This window comes from Exophiala aquamarina (assembly GCF_000709125.1).
Source record: "Exophiala aquamarina CBS 119918 chromosome Unknown aczIA-supercont1.7, whole genome shotgun sequence".
Classification (NCBI taxonomy): domain Eukaryota; kingdom Fungi; phylum Ascomycota; class Eurotiomycetes; order Chaetothyriales; family Herpotrichiellaceae; genus Exophiala; species Exophiala aquamarina.
In genome coordinates, this window is record NW_013550581.1 from 1755481 (window position 1) to 1780299 (window position 24819).

The 24819-nt window shown below is 51.5% G+C and overlaps 8 protein-coding genes across 8 annotated transcripts; 3 read left to right on the forward strand and 5 right to left on the reverse strand.

Annotated features, from left to right (window-relative positions):
• Positions 1-63: 63 nt before the first annotated feature.
• On the reverse strand, positions 64-835 carry A1O9_08571 (uncharacterized protein; the record flags this gene model as incomplete). The annotated part of the gene is made up of 2 exons (XM_013402956.1): positions 64-482; positions 532-835. 2 exons carry the CDS (start codon positions 833-835, stop codon positions 64-66), a joined length of 723 nt encoding a protein of 240 aa, XP_013258410.1.
• Positions 836-1736: 901 nt separating this feature from the next.
• On the forward strand, positions 1737-3431 carry A1O9_08572 (uncharacterized protein; the record flags this gene model as incomplete). Its single annotated transcript, XM_013402957.1, has 1 exon — positions 1737-3431. A coding segment is annotated over one exon (1695 nt), but the record flags the coding sequence as incomplete, so codon positions are not given.
• A 476-nt stretch (positions 3432-3907) lies between these two features.
• A1O9_08573 (uncharacterized protein) lies at positions 3908-4837 on the reverse strand (the record flags this gene model as incomplete). Its single annotated transcript, XM_013402958.1, has 1 exon — positions 3908-4837. One exon carries the CDS (start codon positions 4835-4837, stop codon positions 3908-3910), a length of 930 nt encoding a protein of 309 aa, XP_013258412.1.
• A 4913-nt stretch (positions 4838-9750) lies between these two features.
• On the reverse strand, positions 9751-10383 carry A1O9_08574 (uncharacterized protein; the record flags this gene model as incomplete). Its single annotated transcript, XM_013402959.1, has 1 exon — positions 9751-10383. The coding sequence occupies exon 1, from the start codon at positions 10339-10341 to the stop codon at positions 9751-9753; it is 591 nt and encodes a 196-aa protein (XP_013258413.1). The 5' UTR covers positions 10342-10383.
• A 4780-nt stretch (positions 10384-15163) lies between these two features.
• A1O9_08575 (uncharacterized protein) lies at positions 15164-16657 on the reverse strand (the record flags this gene model as incomplete). The annotated part of the gene is made up of 3 exons (XM_013402960.1): positions 15164-15606; positions 15679-16528; positions 16577-16657. 3 exons carry the CDS (start codon positions 16655-16657, stop codon positions 15164-15166), a joined length of 1374 nt encoding a protein of 457 aa, XP_013258414.1.
• Positions 16658-19283: 2626 nt separating this feature from the next.
• On the forward strand, positions 19284-20212 carry A1O9_08576 (uncharacterized protein; the record flags this gene model as incomplete). The annotated part of the gene is made up of 3 exons (XM_013402961.1): positions 19284-19399; positions 19453-19532; positions 19584-20212. The coding sequence occupies 3 exons, from the start codon at positions 19284-19286 to the stop codon at positions 20210-20212; spliced, it is 825 nt and encodes a 274-aa protein (XP_013258415.1).
• A 668-nt stretch (positions 20213-20880) lies between these two features.
• A1O9_08577 (hydroxyacylglutathione hydrolase) lies at positions 20881-21723 on the forward strand (the record flags this gene model as incomplete). The annotated part of the gene is made up of 2 exons (XM_013402962.1): positions 20881-20905; positions 20975-21723. The coding sequence occupies 2 exons, from the start codon at positions 20881-20883 to the stop codon at positions 21721-21723; spliced, it is 774 nt and encodes a 257-aa protein (XP_013258416.1).
• A 1808-nt stretch (positions 21724-23531) lies between these two features.
• On the reverse strand, positions 23532-24783 carry A1O9_08578 (uncharacterized protein; the record flags this gene model as incomplete). The annotated part of the gene is made up of 3 exons (XM_013402963.1): positions 23532-23800; positions 23885-24047; positions 24106-24783. 3 exons carry the CDS (start codon positions 24781-24783, stop codon positions 23532-23534), a joined length of 1110 nt encoding a protein of 369 aa, XP_013258417.1.
• Between the last annotated feature and the right edge of the window lie 36 nt (positions 24784-24819).

The window sequence follows — 24819 nt, forward strand, 5'->3', positions numbered from 1 at the left end:
GAAGAGGGAGGCCTTGGATGGTTCAACGGCGTCAGCCAGAGACGCCATGCAATCCATGACCACTCACTTAGCAGTGTTCCTTGCTGTGACAATCCCAGCACTGCCGACGGCAAACACACTCAACAAGGTTCTCCAATCTCCTGACTGACCTGCTGCTAGAGCGACCAAATCATAAACTAAGCATCCTCCAAAGATCCAGTCACTAGCAGCACTAGCCAAGCCGAATCCTATACCGGTAAGGACTTTTATTGCACCGGTCGCTTGCTGACTTTTGCAAAATGCTGCCGAGCCGTTGTGCAAGAAATCCAGGACCCCAATTCCTGCGAACGTCTTGGACACAATATGTGTGAGTACCGAAGACGTTGACCGAGTATTCATAGGTTGCAAACGGGTGGTCAGATACCACAGTTGGCTCAGGGTGTTGACAGTCACGAAACAATGGGAGATATATAACCTGCCCGAGTTCCACGCGATCATCCATGCTGACCGAGGTACTAAGTATTGTCTTCTGCCAACTGAAGGAGGACTTACCTGCGATGCAAATGTTACCTATACTATAGTATGGTACGTACTCTACTATCTCATCCATCTCTTGCCGCTCCGCCGGCTTCGTTGGATCTAGTTTCCAAAGACGGTATAGCCACGCCACTTGGAACAGCTGCTGAGGAAAGAAGAAACCAGCTATGAAATAAGGTTGAGGGCTGAAGAATGAGAGGTTCTGGTCGTGGATATCCTTCATATTTGGGGTGGAGAGCATCCCGCATTGCTGACAAGCAAAATCGAGCAAGAAGCTGCTTGGAGCAATCCATCTCGCTGTGCTGTATGAGATACCCATTTTCCGAAGCAGTCGGATCGTCTGGAGCAATAGGAGGACCTCTGTCGCAGCAAAAGGATCTTTCGGAGTAGTAGCTTGATGTTTCTAGACGGTACAGGAGCCTCCCACTCCGAACCTGCCTGTTATCTCGAGTTATATGTCCATATCCATCCAATAAAGTCATGTCGTCACCATGTTGACGCTGGCCAGGGGCGAACTCCTACCAATCAAATGCTCACATGACTTCGGTACGACGGATCATTGTAGCTGCGTGTTCCGGGGCCTGCTGGCTTGAAACCATCTCGCCCTTCGATGTTCCCTCATTTGACAGTACTTGTTAAATTGTGCCTCACACTTTGCCGCCTAGAGGGACCGTTGAGCCCGAGAAAGGCCATCAGTCTGAGCAAGGCTCGGCAGAGTAAGGGGGAATGCTCTAGGTTGCTCCCATCATTCGCCGATAACCTAGCACCCTGTCCTTGAAACGATTTGTCCCATCTGTTAACCCTTGATGTGGGCCTCTTTACTGCGCTTTCGGTAGAGTCTAATCATCCAACTGGTAGGAAGATGCTCTTCGGGAGTGTATCCTTGTTATGCATATCCATCCCAAGCGAGATACCTTGCAAGCGGGGAACCTCGTATTCTGCATTGCTTGGCCACATGGTCAAGAGTCAAGCCTAGCCATGCTTCAAAATTTATCCAGCCTTATCAAGTCATTGTGGATTTATCATCCCACTCCCAATACTTCTCTCATCCAGGATGTCGGCTTGTTGAGGTGTGGCAATCTATCAATCCCTCGCCGAGATAGCAGACATCACAAGTTTGCTGAGTTCGAAAAATGGACACCAGGCCGATCATAGTGGAATGCTGTCGTGGGTGTGCTGCTCAGTATCAATTTAGGCTGGAGGAAGGTGGCATTGTGACTGTCATCTGTGGACGGCCCAGTCCTCAGTCAACATACAAAGCGGTCTCATATCTTTGGGAGAAGACCATACAGCTACCACTGAAGTGTCATCAATGCAAGCAGGTCAAGAAGATCCCGATGCGGGACGCTGACAAACTCTGGTCGATTATGAGATTTGTCAGAGGCGGGGCCACCATCTGGTTGGATGCAATGTCTATCGATCAAGATGATCCAAAAGACAAGGCTACGCAACTTTCAATCATGGGTGACATCTACCGCCATGCACAGGCTGTTTCGATTATGCTTCCTGTGTCCGATATCGAAGCATATTCAAATCTAAAACAAGTTGGAATTACCGCCAACGCAATCGTCAAGGAGAGCAATTGCTTAACCAGTGCTGTTCAGGTACCAGAAAGTACGACTATCGATAAGCGGGTATTCAACAGCCTCGCTGGAGAGTTTTTGAACCAACTCATGGAGATCAAGAACAGTCTCGAACGGTGGAGATATTGGAAACGTGCCTGGACTTTTCAAGAGTGGACTGTTGCAAGTGAGATCGAGATAGCCTGCGAAGCCAACAAGAAAAATGAGTGCGTCATAAACATCAAGAAGGTCGTCGTCAATGCAGCCCATCTTGTGTCGTTCGAGATGAGGAGGGCTGCTGATACGGTCCCTGACGACTACCTTGAGCGGGTCAAACGGCGGGACGATCTAGGACGACACCTGCATACTATCAAGACACTGTTCCCGGTCGAGGACTATATCATTGGCGGCGACGAGGTGGACTTCAGTGACATGCGCCTAATGACATCTCTGCCGACAGTGAATACGGCAACTAGCTTCGGTACAGAAATGCTACCAAAAACACCTACCGGGACCAGTCACAAGAGCCTTCAAACATTGGTAAGCCTCACCCTCAACGCCATCCATCTAAGTAAGCGCGAGGCAACCTACGAGGCTGACCTGGTGTACTGCTGGGCGTCAATGTGCAATATCTGTTTCGACTATGACCAAAACGACGAGTACCACCTCGCGCTGCACAAGGTGGTCAGTTCATTACGACACTCTGGAATCACAATCTTCAATTTCTCAGTCAATACGGATTCTGCAGAAACAGACAGGAATTTCTTGAAATACGCTGTTGCTCAGCAGCAGAGCAATGCCGCCTACGGAGGACACTTGGTCGGCTCTGCGATGTTCATCGGCCGTACAGATACCGTTTCACACGTCCAGAACTTACTCAACCAAGACGCACGGATACTTCATCTTGAACCAAACTTCAACGTTGTCCTTCGTCAGGTGGAGAGGACCATTTTCAAGCGACCTGTCCTGATGAGTAACAAGACCAGAGCGCTAGAAGTATTTCGTTCCATGATCTCAGGCACGGCAGATGGCCAAAGGTTGCTCGATGTTGGAGATATGTTGAAGACCACCCTAGGCGAGACCGACGACGAGAAACTCAAAAGCCACTACCTAATAACTGCCCAAATTGGGGTTGAAGACGTGTACACGATGTGGTACTTTAATGCCTGGGCCATCTTCCCCGCCAATGTCCTGTTGACGGACCTGTTCATCGCCCGAGAAAGCCTGAACGGCACACTTGTGCTGGCATTGTATGGGAACCCTAAGCCGGCTAGCACGGCCCGGATCCTTGCATACCTCAACATGACCCACCAGCGAGACGGCACCTATTTGGTCAAAGCTGATGAGCAAGGCACAATCGATTTTGTCTTCCGCACAGCAGATACGCCCGAGCACGACCTGTTCTTCATGCCCGAGGATGATCTCAGTGATCCCAACCGTCCAGCTGATCTGATTCCTGGGTACAACATTGGAAATATTCTTCAGGATAGGGTCTACAACATGAAGATCGGGATAGGGTCCAGGGTCTTCTCAATGGACTTGCAAGCTGGAACCAAATCCATGGCGAAGTTATGAGCCTCTCCACGCGCGGAGTCGCACGCAAGGCTGAGGTTCCAATGACATTACATCTGCATGCGTATTTCATGATCAAAGCGGCAGAGTTGAACTGCCTATGACCAATGGTCAAGCTCTGAAAATGGGGCGTAATTGCTCGATCATCTCACCGTTGAGGAAACAAAGTTCGATGAGTTCCCACCAGTAAGTCCAGAATATGCAAACTCCTTACGACAGATGGACATGGGGCATGATGCTCCTAAATGCGGAGTGTTTTAAGCCCCAGGAATCTCCAGCGACCCTTGCATAGTCAATACCGCACAGCCAGACAACAGCACTTCTTCGATCTCGACGCCATCACCACTGGACTTCTCCTTCACGCCGACATTGACAAATATCTCACTTCTCTGGCCCATCTCCACGCCTTGAGTGATATGATAGCTGTATCGTCCGGGCTTGCCCTCCTTCAACGAAAGATAGCTCGTCAGCGCGCTGGCAGCCGATCCTGTAGCTGGATCTTCTCGGCTCCCATGCGAGCGTGTGCGGAGGTTTCGCACGCCGTCATCACCGACGCCAAGATCAACAAAGAAGTACGATACCACGATGCCTTCCTGGAATCCCGAGTCTAGCAATCGGGATGCGCTCAACGTTTGATCAATTCCAAGCAGACTCTTCGTCTGGAGACCTAGTTCTTCGAGAGAAGTTTGCTGCGCAAGGATGAACGTCATGCCTTTCACAATGCTCACCACTGGGAAATCTGCAAAACTTTGTCCTGCAAATGGATTCGCGTGGGTTCGTACATTGTGCGCAACAGATATCTGTACCCCATCGATGGCGGGATTCAAGGATATTCCCAAAAGGCCCGCCTTGGTCTGTAGCGCTTTCACATTACTGGCAGACTGGCTGCTTCGGACGCCTAGGAGGCCAAGGAGATAGTTAGAGGTCCCAACCGTTGGATGGCCAGCGAACGGAATTTCCGCATAGGATGTAAAGATATCGATCCTGGCCAAGCTCTTTGACTTGTCCTCGTTAGTTTGTTCGTGCAGGAAGACCGTCTCAGAGAGATTAAACTCTCGAGCGATGCGTTGTTTCTGTGATTGAGATAGAGAAATCGTCTGCGGTACTGAGACGATGGCTAGTGGATTTCCGGTGTAGCGGGTGTTGGTGAAGACGTCCAGCGTCACGAAAGAAAGTTGGGTGGCCATGTTTTAGTCGGTAGACTGTGGTCTCGGATGGAAGCAATGCTTCCAGAGGGCAGAAGGGAATGTGTTGATATTAACGCGGAGTTCTCGTATTATGAGTCATCTTGGATGCAGCCCATCACCAATTGAACCCCACAATTCGCTTAAGTCGAAGGGCGTGACATGTTGCGGGTGATGGGAGTGTGTCAACCTCCCGTATTGATGTAAGTACGGACCTTGTGGATTGGACCACGAGATCATATAACAAGACTGATGACGCTGCTCAGTGCCCGGTGGACTGAAAATAGATACTGGCCTAGATACTTCGGACTGGAGATAAGTTTCCCGGTCGTCATCCCCCAGATATCTAACTTTTTGAGAGTTGCATCACGCCCGCGTTTCTACTGAGCGCAGAAGTCATGTTATTGTTGTAAGTCTCCCTGACTGGAGGAAGGTGGAAAGATAGTGGTCAAAATAAGACTCCTGAGGGGTCTGAGAGCTCTGACATTGCTATATACTAAGTACTTCACAGCTCCACAGTCCCTTAAAAGGACCTACGAAGGGGGCTGTCCCGGCATAATATGAGCAGGCAATGGGGATCGATAGCACGGACGCCGTGTGCTTGCGGCTTTTTTCAAGTATGAACACATGTTGAAGTTCATTGGACTCTAATGCGATCTAGGATAAATCCCCTTCGGAGCAGGCAAGTCCCATTCTATGTTCATGGTAATCTTGGGGATCAGGGAGTCGGAACGAGATGAATGGACAGAGAATGACATATTTTCGCCATGTCACAACCCTGCATTTGGTTTTAGAACGGCAAGTCCACCAAATGAGACCATAGGACGACGACTGAGGCAACGTTCTCAGCAGCAGTAGGAGAAGACTGTTCGGCCTGCTTCGGACGTTGACCAGCCATGATTCAATCAGACGCAACGAACACGCACTGCCGTGGATAGATCAGGTTGAGCACTTGATTTGTAAGATCCACTCTGTGCTGTCGTCGTCCGGGTCCAAAGGGACTCTGCCAGGGCCGAAACGCAGCGAGGGAACACACCAGGAACATCATCTCATTTCGAACCCTGCAGTACCCCTGCCAAGGCAATGATGGCATGGGGTGTCATTCCCGACACCTGCCCTATCCATGAGCCCCGCAAAGTCCTCTTGCCACTTTCCATAGATATCTCCTGATGTCCTTGTCTATGTGAGAATTGTGCAGGTACTGCTTTCCCAGGCAGCCGAAGCGCACAGGAGCGTGTTGATCAACCCTTTCTCATGACACAATCAGTATTCACACCAGGGGGGTAGGAAACTTATTTTCAGAAGTTATCCGACCAACATTTTCCTTGCGTAGCATCTGTCAATCTCAATATCCATCTGGAGTAGTAGCCTCGCGATAGTAGCCTCGCGATACTGTCTCGAATCTGCGGATCGGGATCTGAGCAGTAATTTTTGACCTTGTCATAGTAGGACGTTAGCTCCAATTTGTGGCTGTCAACCTTGGCCTTTCCAGCACAACATATGACGGTGCATTTCAGATTTTCAACCGCCGTCGCTTCGCACGACCGCGTGCTTCAACAGGCTGCCGCTTAGACGAATCATTGACCACCAAAAGCCCAAGGCGATGCAGAGTCCGCCAGGGATTGCCAAGCATGCTGAACTCAACTCAGAGAAGCCTAGCAAAGGGATGCGTGCAACCAGCACATTCAACAATTTTCATGGCGGCGACATTTTCCAGGTCAACCAGACTGAGCGCAAGAGTGTCAGCATCGCAACGAGGATGAAGTCGAAATGGCACCTAATATGGAAATCCTCTTTCCGGATTGGGAATTCGCCCGCCCGGCGAATTTCCGCCGTCATAGTCCATTTTAGTCCATCTGAATTAGGAAATCTCCACGCCAAATTTGGCCTTTTTCCGACCCAGCAAATGCAAAATGCATAGATTCTACTAGTACAGCTAGCTACTCACTCGTACACGGCGCGCTTGGCTGCGCAGAGGGGCAAGATGCCTTGTGTCGATATCGCCGCGGTGCGGTGGGTGTCTAAAGCCCAAGCCAGCAAAGAGCTTCGGGTATTGGAATGGGGCTGAGAGCCTCTCCGCTCAGCGCGAACGAGGGTCGAGGGTCAGCAACCCCGGGCTCGGGATACGGCTGGCGGCGAAAGGAAGCATTTCCTCTCGCCGGGAGAACGAGCAAACCCATGGGAGATCCGTGGATCCTACAGCCTCGAATGCCAATGAGTACTTCGCATGCCATATCTCGTACGAGTGCGCAAGGTTGCTGAAGGGGCGAGCTGTGTGACACGCCCTCCATATTCATTTGAAGGGGATATGTGACTGCAAAATCGGCCACCAACGAACAGGCTTGTGCACACCAGGGGCAAGGCAATACAAGAACAAGAGGCACAGCTACATACATACATATCATTGATACGAAGAGGGGGTTTGAACAACAACCAGCGGTCAAATAAAAGGATCTCAGCTCGATGTCGAAGTGCCACAACGAACGGTGCTCGAGAGCCATTCGTCAAGTGGCTTCACAGCCCCCAACCTCCGTCGCCAGAGGCGAGCTCATTGGTTCTCAGGGCGAGGTGAGGTCTGTGCGGCTGTGTGGTTGTGCGCATACAAGGGTAGCAGTTCATGCACCTCATATACATGGGGATCACCTCGTTCTCGGTGTGCAGCCACACGCGAACCCCCCCTGCTACGAGCCTTCCCTCACTCACCGCACACCGCAGGAGGGATGCTGCAGGTGCTGCGGCTATGTGGCGGCTGGAGGGGAAAGAGCTCGATTCTGTCTTCTCGTTGCTGGACTCGGTCCGAGGTCTGATCCCTGAGGATTATGATGCGATCCATGGCCATGGGACTATGGGCCCATTGACGGCTGATATTACCCATGGATGCGCATTCAACGGGCCCCCTACAAGGTCGACTTCCAACAGTTCTAGACCAGCTCGCTTGCAGGCGTGGCCCAAGTCAAAAGTCAAGTGAGATCAATCCCAACCAGTCGTACGCAAATGAAAGCTCCTTATTCGATTCGATTGCCTGCCTGATTCCAACCCGCTTTGCAGTTCTGATTACATCTTGGACACAAGATGGGAAGGAGGATCATCCTCGCCGTGAACCAACGAGCTCCGCAGTAAGGCTCAGGCCGACAGCTTCCAGGAAGTCTTGCGCACGTTAGGGCACAAGGTTTGTCTGCGCGCACAAATCAATGAACGGCGATAATGAGCTCGGATGTCAGACTCCTTGGGATTTCTGCATGATGTGGGTGGCCCGGGTTAGGGAAGGTCAGCAAGCACTCGGCGGGTCTTGTCTGAATGTCAAGTTTGGGCATCTCATTACCACTCTCAGGCTGACATACGGCGGAGAGCTTGGGCAACGGCCGCAGTGCCGCAGTGTAAGCTGTGTAAGCTTGAAGCTCGCCCAGGGATTCCCTGATCAGGCGTCGCTTGGAGAAGGAGGCTCAACCCCGGCACCGCTCTATCTAGCTCTATTGTAACTTGATCTTCATAAACGAATCTTTTCTTCGGCTATTGGTATTTGCAATTTGGAGCTTGCGTAGACAAACCCCATCTCCTTACCATTGGGTCTAACCGTATCACTTAAGCTGACCTGATGGTTGGCCTGCACGTAACAAGAACTAGTTACTAAGTACAGGAGTGTCAACAATCCACTTTGACCACCGAGGAGACACTATGAATTTTGGAATTCCAATAATCGCGATTCTTGGGATTGACTTCGTTGCTCGAGCTCCGAGTGTGCCCGGGATCCTCCATTCCTGGGTCAACTTGGTAGGGATGTTTGGATTCGTGTCGGCCCTACGTTCAGATGGTCATATGACAGATGTAATACTGCGAATCCTGCCGATCCTGCGGACATCGATAGGTTAGGTTGCAGGAGATCGAGGAGAAACCGGAAAACCACAACAGACCCGAAGTCCTCCCGCGAAAACATGGCTGAACATTGCCTACGAGGACGAGGACCAAACCTCGAACATATCTCTCACACCACTATGGCCCGACAAACACATATGAAACATTCATCTATTTTTTCCCCAACCACCTGATCTGTGCTTTGTGTTCTGCGGAATGCCGGGAGTGAAACGCTCCCTCGACAACAAGAAAAGGCGCGGGTCAAAGACGGAGCACCGACCAAGATCACGCTGCCATTAACTCTTCTTATTGAACCACGGTCTGGGGGCTGTGGCCTGTGGGTAGTAGAGCGGCTGAATCATTGGGACGGTTTGCAAGACTTGGGTGTCCACTGTCCACCGGCAGCCGCACGGTTGGACCCAGTGGCAGCCAAATCAGCAACTGATCCCAAATCCGAGCCTTCCAGTTCCCCATCATTAGTAGTGAAAGCTCGGCAGGCTAGTGAAAGCTAAAGGCTGGTTCGGGTTAGTGCGACGGCACCCGTGATTCTCAAATGGGAAAGTTCACGCTGATTCCTTCGCATGGGCGAGATGCGGAGCACCAAGAGGTATTGGACATGCAAATGCTTGGGTAGGCATTGCACGCGTGAGCTAGATACTCGCGATGTTAGTTCGTAGGCGACGGCATAGCATTGCTGGTAATGCAGGCCCAACTCCCAAAACTCCCAAGGGTGTCGCGGCAGTTTTCCTCCTTTCATGCATTTTCGATTACGGTGCCCGAGCTGTGCTAAGCCGGAATGCAGTAGTAGACTGAGAGCGAGGAGCAGCACATCGAGCATCGAAGTAGATTTGGATAATTGTGTTTTGTTTATCTCATGTTGTACATCATTGTTATTATAATCGTGTCATATCACAGCCATGCTGGCAGGCTGCTGCCATCTGGCTGGTTGGTCTGCGCATTCGGTCTGTTATCCGAATTGTTTGCGGTGACCACCACCTCATAGAAGACGCCAAAACACCATCGCCTTCCTTTTGTTTCCCAGACGCTCGTCATGATCATGCAGGTCAGATAGCCACGTGCACCATGCTAGGCCTCCTTTCCTCCTGGTAGGTGTAATACTGAGAACCATACCCGGACTCGTACTCGTGCATGTACTGTAGCTCCTGGATATCCTTGAGCAGTTCTTCCTCAAGCTCCTCTTCTTGGTCGAGTAAATCCTCAATGGCTGCGGAACATCGGTCATGAGCCATCCGGAGACCCTCAGTCTGATCGGCTCCAGCAACGGTGCAGATGCTCAAGATAGAAGACAGCCTTGATCGTTGGGTTTGAAATTGGGCTTCAATCTTCTTGCTGGCGGAGATGATGCAAGCATATGGAGTCGATGAATCTAGAGAGATTGGACTGGAGGCGGTTGGTGAGGATGGTTGTGATGAGCTGGGGCTGTTCACTGGTGTGCCCGTGCAGAGATTGTATCGAGTTGCAAGACCGGTGTGGGATGCGATCAAAGTTGCCAGTTTCCAGATATCGCAGTAAATGCAATCTTGTTGGCAGGCAGATGAGAGAAGCTTTTGTGTGGCGGCGATCTGGGTTTGGGTTGACAGCATGGGTCTGAGGCCCTTCAGAAGGGCAGCCTTGGTTCTGCAGGCTGAAGGCATGGTTGCTGAGGGTCTGGAGTGGTTGGAGAGAAGGTTGGCGTGGTTTGGATTGTATATACTCTCATATGCTTGTGTGGGAAGCTGAGGTGAGGGGTTGGTATTCAATAAATTTGATAGTGGCGGTTCGAACGTGAGCACGGACTCGCTTTGTTGGAAATAGTAAACACTGGATTCAATGTTTGATGGAGAAGAATGCTCGGGCTTGCAAGAGGTGGAATGGAGGGTTATATCAATTCCTGAAGGTGTGCATCTTACATTTCTCACTCACCACGGCTAGTTCCAGGTGGAGTCGCATATGTAGGTAAGCAGCGGAGTCAGGGTCTTGGGACCATATCTAGTACTCATAGGTACTGTAAGAGTCACTCACCGTGCGTGTGGGTTTGCAAGAGTACAGGAGGTAACCCTGGCTCAGACGGTGGCAGCTACGCATATCATCCCCCAAATCGAGGATGGTACGGCGAATGGTTGCAGTGTTTACACGTGGAAAGGCATGGTTGAGAGCGGGAAGAGTGTGAGGCGCAAAACAAAAGATGGGAAATTGTGAAATGCTCACCGATGCCATGGCTGTGGAGCGTCGCCCAGAGTCAAAAGGACAACGAGCCAAGGGGTGACATTAGAGGCCGTGCTAGGCTGCTTCAGGAAGGTTGCATGGCCGATCCAGAGCCTCTGCGAGACCTGACTGGATGGATGAGTGAATTTCTCGTGTTATGACGTGCAGCCCAACGTAACCCTGGTCGAAGGGAGGAAGGGACAGACTCCCTTGCCCGCCCAAGACACGGTGAAGACTCGCTGACCTTCTGCTCCTGCCCTCAGACACGGATTCAGCCTTGGAACTTACCGCTGCCCAGTTCCCCAAGCTGGTTAGTCCAGGCCATTTGGGGGAAGGCGCCCACAGCGAGGTGCTGGCAGCTGCACATTCTTACGACTGTAACTCTCCGAGTCCTTGGGCTGTCCTTGTAGGGCTGCGCGGGTCTTTGTGTGGCGGTTGCCGTCGTAGCTATGGCCCCAGGGAGGCTTCTTGCCCAAGCACTCCTGCCGCTACGAGTGGGTGGGTATGCGGGACATGTATCGCGGGTTAGTCATCTCTCTAACGGTCCTTGCGCCAGCTACGACACCTAGGGAGTTAGCCCCCATGCCCCCCCCTAAGGCCAGGCATGCATTTGGTGCCTATCCGTGCCTGGTGTCTATACCTATCACCGCCTATCCAGGCCTCCGTTTTGCCGTCTGCAATTAATAATATTTGATATCATCTTCATTTCGCTGGTTGCTGACTATTGCAATCAGTAGGATAACAATCTTCATCTTCCATAGCTCAACTCTCCTGCCTAGCGAGACATCCTGCATCGAGCGTTGTCGTCCTTCCGTTCCATTCCATGCCGCTGTGTTGGAAATCACATCCAAGCCCAAGTGCAATTGTCCTGCAAACTGTGCCCCAACTAGGCTTTACCCTCAAACTCATTCATCAACACAACATCGAGCCATTGAGCCATTGCTTGGGATGGGTTTTTTTCTTGCCGCAACTCCGTGGATCGTGCTCGTAGCTCGCTTTCCGACGACGAGGACTCGTCCACTACCCTTCTCAGTGTTCCGTCAGTGTGCCGTCATGGTCCTGCATTTCGCAAGCCACAACCTTCAACTTGAGATTGGCCCGTTTGTTCTGGAAGAACATCCAAGCCCCCAAGCCGCACGCTATCCCAGCCTAGTACAGGGTTATCGTCCAGCTTACGGGTACAGCGTGTCATGCTTCAAGCCCACCACAGCCCTAAGGCTTCAAGCGCTCCTTGGCCGCCAGCCCTATCCTCAGCCATCTCGCTTAACTTGAGGCTGCGGCTGTGTTGCAACATACTGTATCTTCCTGTTGGACACCTCTCCTTTTTTTGGGCCGCCCCTCGAATAACCCTGTCACTTTCCTTGACTGGATGTTCGCTACGCTATTCCATGGAGTCACGTATCCTATCTGTCAAATAGGCTCACTCCCTCAAGTACCTGACACAGCTTGACCTTTGCGTACGGACAGCCAGCAGCAGAGCAACCCGGAAATGTGCGGGTCTCTGGTCAATCAGCTGACGAGGAAAGTCTTGGCATAAAACTTCTCTCTCGTAGCAAAGTTCACAATCGCGATCGCACACAAGCATTGCAAGAACACCAGAATACTGCTTGTTCCGAGGTCTTCGTCCTGCAAAACGCAAAAGACACGGCATGCAGCCCTGCGGCATGACCGAAAATCTATCCCAGTCATACCACAGAACAGGCAATCTTCACTTTTGTAAAGCATCCCCCATTTCCTGTCTTCCAAGACTTGAATACGAGCAATGCTAGCCTCAACGCGGCTGGCGAAAGTCAATTCTGAGAGATACTTGGGTACCTCGTCCTTGATCGTAATGATTGGTTGCCCAACACTGTCGCACTGATGTGATGGTAGGTCATTGCACTAAGCCATCGACAAACCTGCTCTGTGGATTTCAGTTCAAGCTGCCACCCGAGCACGGCCCTAGGTAACATCGACAACCTCCATACGTGCCGTCCCGCTCTTGGACACTCATTATCTGGGTGTACCCAAGTATAGCTACATGCCAGGTTTGGCACTTCACGTCACACATTCTCAACGTCAAAGTTTCTCTCCAAGGTCACAAGTCACGCGTTCGTTTCTTGTGAAACTTGTCCCAGAACATCATCCACCAACAAACAGGCTGATGAAGGAGTCCAACAATCTCAACCTGGCAAGTACGACCTTCATTCAATGTGCAATTCCTAAGGTACATTGAGAGTCCATGCCTTCCCCCTTGACCTTGTCGCCTTCACTACGCGTCACTGGTCTTGGCCCGCGATCTGATACGATTGACTTGCTGGAATTTGCCTCAACTTAGCAAGCTTTCTCTCGACACCTTCTCCATTAATCACGTTCTCCAGTCTGACTCTCAATACGATCGTGGACCACGGAGATTAAGCTTTGCCCCTATCAGGCTCAATGCGTGACTTTTTCTCCAGGTTGTGCTGTGATACCCGCTCCCAAGCTTTCGCCGCTGCAGATCATACCAGGAGGACAAGGTTCGGTAGCACTTCCGAACTCTAGGATACGCGAGCCACCAAATGCAGAGCCATGGCTTTGCTACTGGGTCGCGGGCTCGACGATATCCAACGACAATTCTGTGCCTGGTCCAGAACCGAGCAATATTTACAGTCGCTTGTTCAGTGCACGGTTTCATCAGAACGGGTCCTACGAAGTGATGCAGTGTTCGTCGGCTTTGAGACATACATAGAGTTCTCAGCCGTCGTGCCTAGCTAGCGGAGCCTTCGCAAAACGGTTGTTCACGGTGGACCGTGAGTACGTGACACAAGGTCTCACTGATGATTTTTGTCAAGTTAGATTTTGAGTCATATCTGGACCCCATCCAGTCTGGAAGGCAAGTCGCCCACAGTCACAATGCGCTACGAGCACCAGTGGCATGATCCGCCAGTACCGCACCAGAAAAGACTCGTATCTCCAGCACGCTGTGGTCCTGGCCCCTCGGCGCCACGGTTGAGCAAGATGCTGGAACAAACTTAAGTAAGTTCTACTGCCAACGGCAGCAGAGCAGACGCGCAAACTCACCTCACAACACGACCGCGCCATTGGCTGCAATCACAAAATCGCTCGCCGCGTGATGGAGGACAATGCACCGCATGCGCGTACGACCAGAATGCGACGCTAACTTCCCCTTCTTGTCCACAGTCAACGCGCGGAAGAAGACTTCTAGACTCTGCAGCCCGCAGAAACCATGACAATCATCCAAATCCCACAGGAACAGAGTTTTCTTGGCATGGAGCCTCACGGGGGTGATTTACACTCGCAGCATTCTTTCCTGTCTCACTGCGGAATTCCGCTGCCCGGAGGGCCACGAACCGCCTAGACGCGAATTTGTGGCAGGACCCCTCCCAAGGGGCAGAAAGCAAGGTGAGGCCGTTGCCAGAAGACAATGTGCAGGACACTCCGCGCACTTGGATCGCTCCCCTCGTGATGTTCCCGCGATGTCTAACACCGGTGTTGGTATGGATTCCATCCTCGTCTAGTGCAGAATGAAGTCGACACGGCACGGGTACGACGCGTTTTATGCTTTTCGCCCCCGCCCTTCGCGCAAGCACAGTGTCCCCCACGGGAAAAGAAGATCGGGCAGTCATGTCCTCATAGCTGCTTCTAGAGCCTCTTGTCCATCAAACCGTGCTCGGCGCTTCGGATCTGGCTATGAGATGAAGTGGGCATGGTCGTCCTCTACAGCTGGGCTTGCTATGTGGTGCGTCGGATCCCCAGACATCGCGAGGACAAGGCTATTCTGGGTAAGGACTACTAATAAGGCTTGGCTTGGCTAGAAACTTGGCCGTAGGTATCTCAAGGTGTCGACCGCACTTGCGCTGACCGCTGACGCTGGACCGAAACTTTATTTTATCTACGATGGCTAGCCGAGCTACGCACATTAAAGGAGCCAGACTCTGTTACACTTTTTTTAGTTGCAGTTACCTAACGTATGCTATAATCCCTGTGTCATATGGATGTTGATCGTATCACAACAATGTGCTCAACCGGCAGATGCTGGATGAGTTTCATCCCTAATCTAGAAGATTGCCATCTCGAATAGGCTGAGTGATGCTGAATATTTGACGCCATCAGCCAATGAAAACTTGGCATCGGGCGCCCAAGTGTTGGGATATCTCTCATCAAATAAAGAGAGGGGGGTCCATCTACCTCACTCACGAGCACTCGATAAAGTCTGTTAATCAACAAAGTCCACCAGGCTCCCCCGAGGAGACACTTTGAAAGATGTCATCAGACGATCAATCCCTGCCATTAGTACCTCGGTGGGGGAGGAGCACCACCACCATAGCCGCCTTGCTGACCAGGATATCCACCAGGACCTCCCTGGGCTGGTTTGCCGTACTGACCTTGACCCTGGCCGGGTGGTGGACCGCCATAACCACCCTGTTGCTGTCCATATGGTGGTTGTCCATATCCTCCCTGCTGAGGAGGAGGACCACCATAGCCGCCTTGACCCGGTGGAGGACCACCATAACCACCCTGTTGTTGCCCATATGGTGGTTGACCGTATCCCCCCTGTTGAGGAGGACCACCATAGCCACCTTGCGGTGGAGGTCGTGGAGCGTTACTCTTCTCATCCTTAGAGTCGTAGCTCGAGTCGATGCTACCGAGAAGAAGCTTGATGAGCCAGAGTTCCGGTGACAATTGGACTGGTGGGTTTGCACGTGACATTTCATCGGCCTCAACCTCGTAATCTGTTGACTCGGTCAGTAAGTTTGAAATCAAGGGATGTAAGCTTCTCCGGGGGGGGGGGGGTGGTTACGCACTGGATGTGCAGTCAATGATATCTCCAATAGTCGGTTCCTCGTCCAGCTTGCTCAGGAACTCCCGAGCCTTGAGATCATTTCCGACCTGGGCGAATTGGAATGCCAACGCACCCTTACCGTACCGAGGATTGCGAGAAAGCTCATCAGAAGCATTTTTGATGATCTTAGCCAAATCAGAGGAGCTTTCACCGGTGGGTTGGCCATCAGTGATGGTAATAACCAAGATTGGCTTGCGAAGGCTTCCGTTGCGAGCATTTTGGAGGACCAACGGGCCTAGAATTTTGTTCTGCAACTCACGACCCATGGGGGTCAAGCCGCAGAATCGGGTTCGGCCAATCATCTCATTCACTTGCTGTTCGCTGCGGATACCATTGCCTTGATCGGTCGAATTCATGAAACGGACTTGAATGCCGTCCTCATCGAAGAGAGATGTGGCATATGCAACACGCGACAATATCAACTTGAGATCGTCAATTCGTTCACCATTCTCTTCAAATTGCATGCTACCGCTGTCGTCAATGTAAAGGATGACGTCATAGAGAGCAAGCTTGACAATATCAGAAGCAATTTCCGTGCTGATGCGCCATGTTTGTGCGAGCTGCGCGACTTGCTGTGTGGCCCGGTTGGCAATGTGATCAAGTGCAGGGCTGTTGGGAGGATAGAAGTTGTGGAGTCCTTTCTCTTGAATTGCTTGCTGCAGGAGTTGCTTATAGCCGCCTACATTGCCAACAGGTGCGGGCGGCGGGCCACCAGGGCCGCCAGGGCCGCCTTGGGGACCGCCGGGGCCTCCATACTGTTGCTGTGGTGGTGGTGGGCCGCCTGGATAAGGAGCTTGACCGGGTGGGGGTCCCTAATCAGATGAAAAGTTAGCAAGGATTCGCATCGCAAAGCTTGCGACCATGTGTGAAAGATCAACGAACTTGTCCGTATCCGCCTGGACCTGGTGGGTATTGGGGCTGCTGAAATTGCGATTGGCCATATTGATTTGGGGGCTGATATTGCGACTGATAGGACGTATATGCAGGCTGAGGTGACGCATATCCCGGGTTGGGTGGTTGATATCCCCCCTGCGTTGACGGCACACCTAGCTGCTGGCCATGTTGCTGTTGTTGCTGGGGCTGTTGCCAAGAGGGCTGCTGATAGGGTTGAGGTGATGCGCCTGGTCGTAGAGGTTCTAGAGGTTGACTGTATGATGAAGAGGGTGGCTGAGGAGGTTGAGGTGAATACGAGGGCTGCTGCGGGGGGTATCCCCCTTGCTGTTGCGCAGCTTGGGCAAAGCGAGAGAACTTGCTCATGTCGTGTATATAGGCGGTTCAAGTAGTTGAAGGAAGAGATCCAGACCGGTGGAAGGAAGTAAATAGAGGGTTGAACTTAAGTCGCAGCAAAAGCGACGTTTGCTCAAGTGGATGAATCGAAGGCGATAATGACGGAATGGGTGCCAAGACACGCAAATGGAGGGAGACTTTGTGGCAGGGACACGGAAGATTCATACCGATTGACCTGGTGGCGGGGCACCGCCGCCTGGAGGACCAGTTGGAGGCCCGCCGGGATAGGCTTGATACTGCTGCTGCTGTTGAGGCTGGCCAGGGTTCTGCAAGATGTTGGATCAGTCATTGCTTTGTGGTATGACATATCATGTATGGATTTGACTCACATATCCACCTGGCTGGCCACCTGCTGGAGGACCACCTGGGTAGGCGGCATTGGCTGCGGCAAGTTTGCTTGCAAGCTATGAAGAAGCATACGCGTCAGCAGGAGCTTGGAAGGCGATAGATGCGGGTGACTCGGGGGGATTTGGGCAGGTCAGTGCTGCTTAAACTCGTAGTCAAGCAACGTCATAGGATGGTGCGGGGCTCATGGAGGGGTAGACAGGCGGGAGCACTTACACCCATCGCGATTGACGAGGAACGGAAGGCTTGATAGAGGGATTTTCAGAAAGCTGAGATCTGGATGAGAAAGATTTGGAAGCTGGCGGGAAGGAGGGACGTTCTTTTTAACGCGGAGAGGGATAGAGGGACTGGACCTGAAACTGACGAAAACGTGACAATTCGTGAGCAGCAAGGCAGGGAGCAGGGTGAGGAGTCGGCCAAGACGAAGCAAGAGACAGATGGCCAAGGCCCAAAAAGGTGCAAGCTTCACAGGGCTGTGCTGTTAGTGCTGGCTGGTGGGGCACATGAAGGCCCCGGGACTCGGGGACATCTGGTGAGCCCCTGGGGCCTGGTGAAGCCGGCTGAAAAGATTCACAATCAAAAGCTTGTAGGATCTCGTGCTGCACACTACTAGTATCAAGGTGATTGTCAGGCCCCAAGAGGAACAGGGTACGAGATATGAAGATCGAGATTCTGTCACTGCCAACTGTTTGGCTGATCATCTGGATCCCCAGTTTGCTGGTCGCGCCCCGTCCGAGGACGCCGCGAATCAGCCACAGCCCCCCAGGCACAGGCACCGCGTACTCACTTCTTGTGGCAGTGATGACGTCACATCGTAGTATGGCCTCGAGCCCCTCCAGCCACAGCCACAGCCACAGCCACAATAGCCTCACATTCTCGTGCGCATCCTGTGCTGGAAACGAGAGCGCTATCTCTGCCTAACTGGTAGAAAGGTAACTTGTTGCCTCTTTGATTATGCTATCCAATCGAACATCACACCATGTCTTCACTTTACCATGTGCAGACGTAACTTCGTCGTGGGCACGGACCACGTGATTTCTCGCCTAAGTTGCCCTGCGACGCTCCGCTTGGCGGTTTCCTCACTAGCGTTGGGCTCGCTGCCTTGAAGTTCTTGGTGGATGTTATCGTCCACCAGCGACATGTCGATCACTTGATTATTGCTCGAAACCAACACGATCCATCTGCATCTACGCTCGCCCGGTAGGTCCAGAAGGCTCTCAGCAGTGTCCTGTAAGCCACGCCGGAGGGTCGAAATCTCCCACGCTTATTCAGCCCTTCGCCGCTTGTCGGCAAGGCTGTCAAACCAATCTTAAATCTCCCTGCAGGCCTCACTTACCAGTTACCACGTTTTCAAAATGCCGAGCTACACTTCGACCCAGAGATCGGCAATCGCGCAGTTCACAAGCTTTACACAAGCGAAAGAAAGCATCGCAGCAAGGGTGGGGAACTCATGTCACTGGCGTTGTGCATTGATGTCGACCGAGTTGCTAATTAGGTGCACAGCTCCTCAAATCCCATGACTGGAACGTGGAGCGAGCTCTTGATTCGTAAGTCCCTGTTCTTTGTCTCTCCTTTTTTTTTTTAGAAACGTGTCTTTGTATGCATGCCATAACCCCCAGCTTAGACCATCCAGCGAGAGTGCTTTGCAACTGCTGTGAATGCCTTCTACATTACATGCATTACCTCCTTCTGAGCCACCATGCGCGTGATCGCTGAGCCGATGAATGACAGCGACAGACACCATTTCTCCAGTTGGAAGGACTGCTTCGCAGCTGCCTTTCAGTAGGCTACTCCTCCTACTCAGTTCTCGCGACAAGTTCCTCAATGTCGGGGTCCTGGCCTTCCCTGTTTGTGGTACCCCTTCTTGTCATCTTCTTGCTCTCACACCGTGCTTTTATTTCGTATCTCAACTTTCACCTGCACTATCATTTCAGCATGCCTTCTAAACGCAAGGTACCTGCGGGAGTTCCTGATGCTTTTCACGCTTCGCAGAAATTCAAGCGCAGCCGTGTGAAAACCCAACTAGGAGCCTCTAAGCAGAGTTTCCATCGGTCTGTTTATAGCGCAATACTTTTCAATAAGGCTGACATTCTCAAACACACAGATTTTATCAGAGCGGTACTAGTAATACAACCGTCTCCTTTGCCCAAGCCAATCTGAATAAACTCTTCGATCATTATCGAGGTAAGGAATATTTAGAACAACCAACTGGATTCCCAAGTTGATAACACACAGATAATCCATCTCAAGCCCCGGACAAGATCGGTATTGATGGAGCACAGATCTACTTGACTGAAATCGACGTGGAGCTGGACGAAGTTGCCCATCTCGCCATTTGCGACTTAGTACAGTGTCCTTCTATCGGCGAATTCGAGAGAGCTGGCTTTGTGTCCGGCTGGCGCAATATTTCTGGCGACAAAACCTACGACACTATCTCCCGCCAATCACAATATGTCTCCGTGCTGCGCAAAAAGCTTACAACTGATGCCGCGTACTTCAAGCAAGTGTATCGCAATGCATTCAAGCTGGCTAAGCCTGAGGGCCAGCGCAGCGTTCCTATGGAGACGGCGATTGACTTTTGGCGGATGTTCTTTCAGGCCGGCAAAGGTGGGGTTGAATGGGACACTGCTTCGACTAAATGGCTCGACCTGTGGATTGAGTTTTACGAGACGCGCAACAAGCGACCTGTTAACAAGGATTTGTGGAACATGGTTGGGGAGTTAGTGCTGAAGACCAAAGAGCCCGAGGGAGAGAGCTTGAGCTGGTGGACTGAGGATGGTGCCTGGCCAATGGCTGTTGACGACTTCGTGACTTATGTCAAGGAGAGGCGTAAGACCAATGGTGACACCATGGATATCAGTTGAGTACATCTGTCAAAGGTCTCGTGATGATGCATGAAGATCCAGCCACCTACCGGAAGTCCAAGAGGTCGCTATTTATGGTAGATATCAGGCTCGATCCTGCAACCAGTCGACGCTCACGGCGAGAGTAATTAATCATGATCATGACAGCGAATCCAATATTATTGTGAGCCAGACAGTGTCTATCTGCGTTAGCTGAGCGTACATTCATAGCCGCAGCATACCCAAATACGATTACGCAAGACCATCGTCCTTTTGATGGCCCTCATTGCCTCATGCGGTGGCGTCCAGCGTGCTATCTGCTCGGAAGTACCGAATGCATTTGAAAGCCCTTGCCGCTTTACTCCTCGGTCTCTACTGACGTCAGACACTCGGGTCTGATCCCGGAAGGGGACTGAGCAGATGGAATCTCCAACGATCTTCTCCGCAGTTCAACTCACCTCGCTTGCTGACATTTGTTCAGAGCGTCAATCGAATCAACCCCACGCCCTTCTAATACGAGTACTTTCCGGGGTGAATTATCTGCCTTCTTCATGATTGCATCGCGTCTTGCTAGGCCGATACTGTCGACAGCCACCGTCCTCGCATCGTTAGTGAGACCTGCCAATCCACCGCAGATTCAAGCATTCAGAGGAAATACCGGTGTTGCGACCCAGCAGCTTGTCAGAAAGATGCATATTCAGAGCATCCCCATGTGTAAGTGCTTGGACCTGAAAAACAACCTAGGTCTCATAGATAGTGGTGCTGACACTTATGATGCACCAGGGGTTGGTTCGTCCAACAACTACGCATATCTAGTTAGCGATGACGAGTCGAAAGATGCCGTCATCATTGATCCAGCAAATCCGCCAGAGGTCATCCCCGTCCTCAACGAGACATCAAGTACTCTGAATCTCACCGCTATAATGAACACTCACCACCACTGGGACCACGCAGGCGGGAACACCAGGATCCTGACTTCTCTGCCCTCACCTGTTCCCATCATCGGTGGAAAAGATTGCGAGGGTGTGACGAGAACACCTTCGCATGGAAGTAAATTCAAGATTGGAAAGAATATTGAAGTCAAAGCCCTACATACTCCATGCCACACACAGGACAGTATCTGCTGGTTCTTCGAGGACATAGCCAGCAACGAGCGGGTCGTCTTCACCGGAGATACGCTGTTCATCGGTGGATGTGGTAAATTCTTCGAAGGCACGGGCGAAGAGATGGAGAAGGCCTTGAATCAAGTTCTCGCCGCGCTCCCGGACGATACGAAGATTTTCCCAGGACACGAGTATACGAAGTCTAACGTCAAATTCTTGAAGAAAGTTGCGGGAGATAACAAAGCAGTACAGGCCTTGGAGACATTCGCAGATGAAAATCAGCAAACTCAAGGCCAGTTTACGATCAAGCAGGAGAAAGCACATAACGTTTTTATGCGTACCGGCTCGGAAGAAATGAAAAAGGTCACAGGTGAGACGGACCCGGTCAAAGTAATGGCCAAGCTGCGTGAGATGAAAAATGCTGGCTGAAGGGTTTGCGTTCGAATAAGAAGCGGAAACCCCGTATTTAAAAGAAGGATCACCATTAAGTACTTACACCAATCGGGGTTACACCATATCGAATTTTCTGTAACATAATTGGACCATTTGGATTCAAGTTGGCGGGTGACGCAACAAGACTTTTATCACTACCAGGCTCACTGTTGCCTATTTCCTGGGCCAAACGCATGTGATGACACTGATAATGTACCTCCATGACTCGTGACTGTTAAATTTCTCTTCTTGGGCTTTTGGTTGATTCCACCAACTATATTTGCGTCTGCGCAGCTCTTCCCATCGCCTTCACATGTGTCAGTTCCTCATTTTGAATGATTGTTATTCAACTTCCAAGATGAGCCAGCGACCCAATGTCTCAGGATTTGATGGCTAGCATAATTTCGGAAGAGAAAAAAGAATAACTTGCGTCCTAGACTATATAACGTTGAATGAGCAACCACCTCTCATTACTCCGACCGTCTATATCTGATACGTATGCCGCCCTTCAAACTTGTACATCTTACAGGATCATTGCGAGCCATAAGTGGGAGAGAAGATTGCAAATCAACGGGGTTCCCGAGTCCCTATTATCCTCCAAATATCAAAAGTGAGTCTGTCCAGTTATCTCCCCTGCGAGCTGCTCCGCCAACTACCAAACCCTTCCCTTCTCTGTGCCCTTGGTGGACCCCAGTTCTGTGATACAGATGTCTTGTCATCAGCCGTCATAGGGCGAGGCGTAGCTTTGGTATCCAGGCGACAACAGCTACAAAGTCCGAAATATAGAGGGAAAGGAGGCTCAGAACGTATATCACAGCCGGAGCTGTGCTTGATGCTTCTGAATGGGGGTCAGCTGTCTTCTATCGTTCACTCCCAAGGTGCAGCACGACAGACCTTACTGAGTTGGACTGGGGCCGAGATTACCCACCCACTCAGCCGTCTCTGCACAAGTCAGGTCTGAGATGTCCTGTCAGAGGTGAGAGAACTCGCCTCCACTCGAATCTTTGACGCGTCCTCCTTCTGTTCTCTCGCCAGCAACGCCAGGACTTGGCGCAGCTGATTCTCCTCAATGTGTTGGGCTGGCACAAGTTCGATCTGATAAGAGCAATCCGGATCGGCGGTGTTCAATATGAAACACTCCAGCCAACGCAATTGCACCGATCTTCTCGCACCAAATAATGGGCAGATCCAATTGATGAGCAGGGCCGCATAGAGTAGCTTCTCTGGTTTTATCCTCGGATGCTATTGTATTCTGCTATGCGTTCAATCTACGCAGGACTTCCCCCAAAACTGTCGCAGCGGTGAGACGGCATGGGTAACCGAGAACCGGCGACAAGCCTCGCTGTTGTAAAATCTCTACCTTTGTCTTTGTACCAACGGCATCTAACCCCTTTTCAGTGTCACCCGCTCGTGACCTTTCCCTATCTCTCTTCCAGGAGTCTCTTGTGCTGCAACCTTTTGGTGCCCACTGCCTCGCCAAGTCGGTATCTGCTACCGAAAGTCTTCACAGTAGCCTCCTGATTTTCCACATGTTTTGGACAGGTCAATAACCCTGGCTTTGCTGGAGAAGCAGGCTTGCGAAATGTGACAGGCTCACAGGATGTGTAGAGCTGGGGAGGAGGCCTCAGGTCCGCAATCGCCACTACGTGGCATGGCTAGATTAACAACATTAACTCGTCTCGAGGCAAATACTGCAAGAAGGATCTTGCATGGAGATATGGGCGTCGACAATCTTACCACTAGATCATGCGTGGACCCCTTAATTTGCGATCTGCCGTCATGTTCAACGGAGATAACAGTATCGTTCACTCCGTACCTGGAACAAAACTCGGTGCTAGACTGACATAGCCTTGCTTTCGTATACGCACCGCCTCAGGCGAGGGCGCTCCTGACGGCCAACGTGCCTCGTACTTGAGCTGCCGACCCTCGACGATGATAACTAAATCAAATTGGACGACCCTTATTTTGCGATTGCTTACACGCATGCGAGGGCCTGCTGTGGCCTTGTCCACTTCCGGAAACTCCTTTTTGAACTCGCTCACATTAACCTCTATGTAGCTGAGTAAGAAAGCACCTGGTGGAGAAGTTAAGTCAGCATGAGATTGAAGGTTTTGGAGGTTTCCGGGTGAGTGATCCAACATAAACGCGAGCCGAGGACTATGCTTACCTTCATTCTCCGGATGATGGTTCTGGAAATGTGAGCGGTGCTTTCGTGGAGACGAATATAACCTTTCGACGCAAATGAGTCGATCCTCGTCGCGTGGGAAGTAGTGACATGATTTAATTGCCTCCGTCTCAAATCTTGTGGGTAGTTCCGTGCCCTGAAGTATGACAAGTCAGCTGAAGTCTTCATTACGGCATTGGATGTCTTTCACTAACCGCCTGGATGACCCACCAGATCGTATCGTAGACACTATCATAATGATCCACAGGATCTCTCGCAGGTTTCACACCAGCCTCTATGTGTTCAGTATATTCTAAGTACTGCTCATGTCGCAGGAAGCCGAAGCTCGAACGTGAAATGCGACTGGGGCCATCACTCTTGTTCAGAGCTCGTAAGACTGCTCCCCTGGCTACAGCAGAGGTTGGAAACTCGTGCGGCCAGATAGTGTCAATCGTTGTGCCGATAAGGTTTCTTTTCCCTCCAATGACCTCTTCAATCCGGCCACGGAGCGATGGTGACTCGCCGAACCCGCCGACAACGATGAGTTTGCTGACGGTCAAGCCTTTAACGCTGGCAAGCTCAAGCTGATTCTCCAGCAGATCTGCGACGCCCTTTAGCGACGGCTCGAATAGGGCTAGAATCTCTTCGCGTGACCACTGGATCTTGACGCCACCCGACGTGTAAATTTTTCGTCGCATGTACTTTCTCTTATAGATGTCGATCCTGGGCTTATCAATCAGATCCCAATCATTCGCAAGGGCTGTGGCTGTTGCTTCTATATTGGTTCCGCTAGAGAGATTCGGTCTCTCTGCTTCCAGTTTCATCCTAAGGCCTGCAGCGTAGCGATCGGTAATCAAGCTAGACCCGCAGAGAGCGCCGTCGGGTGGAACCATCTCCCCTTGCAGCCGCAGCGGGCCGAGGCCATCAGA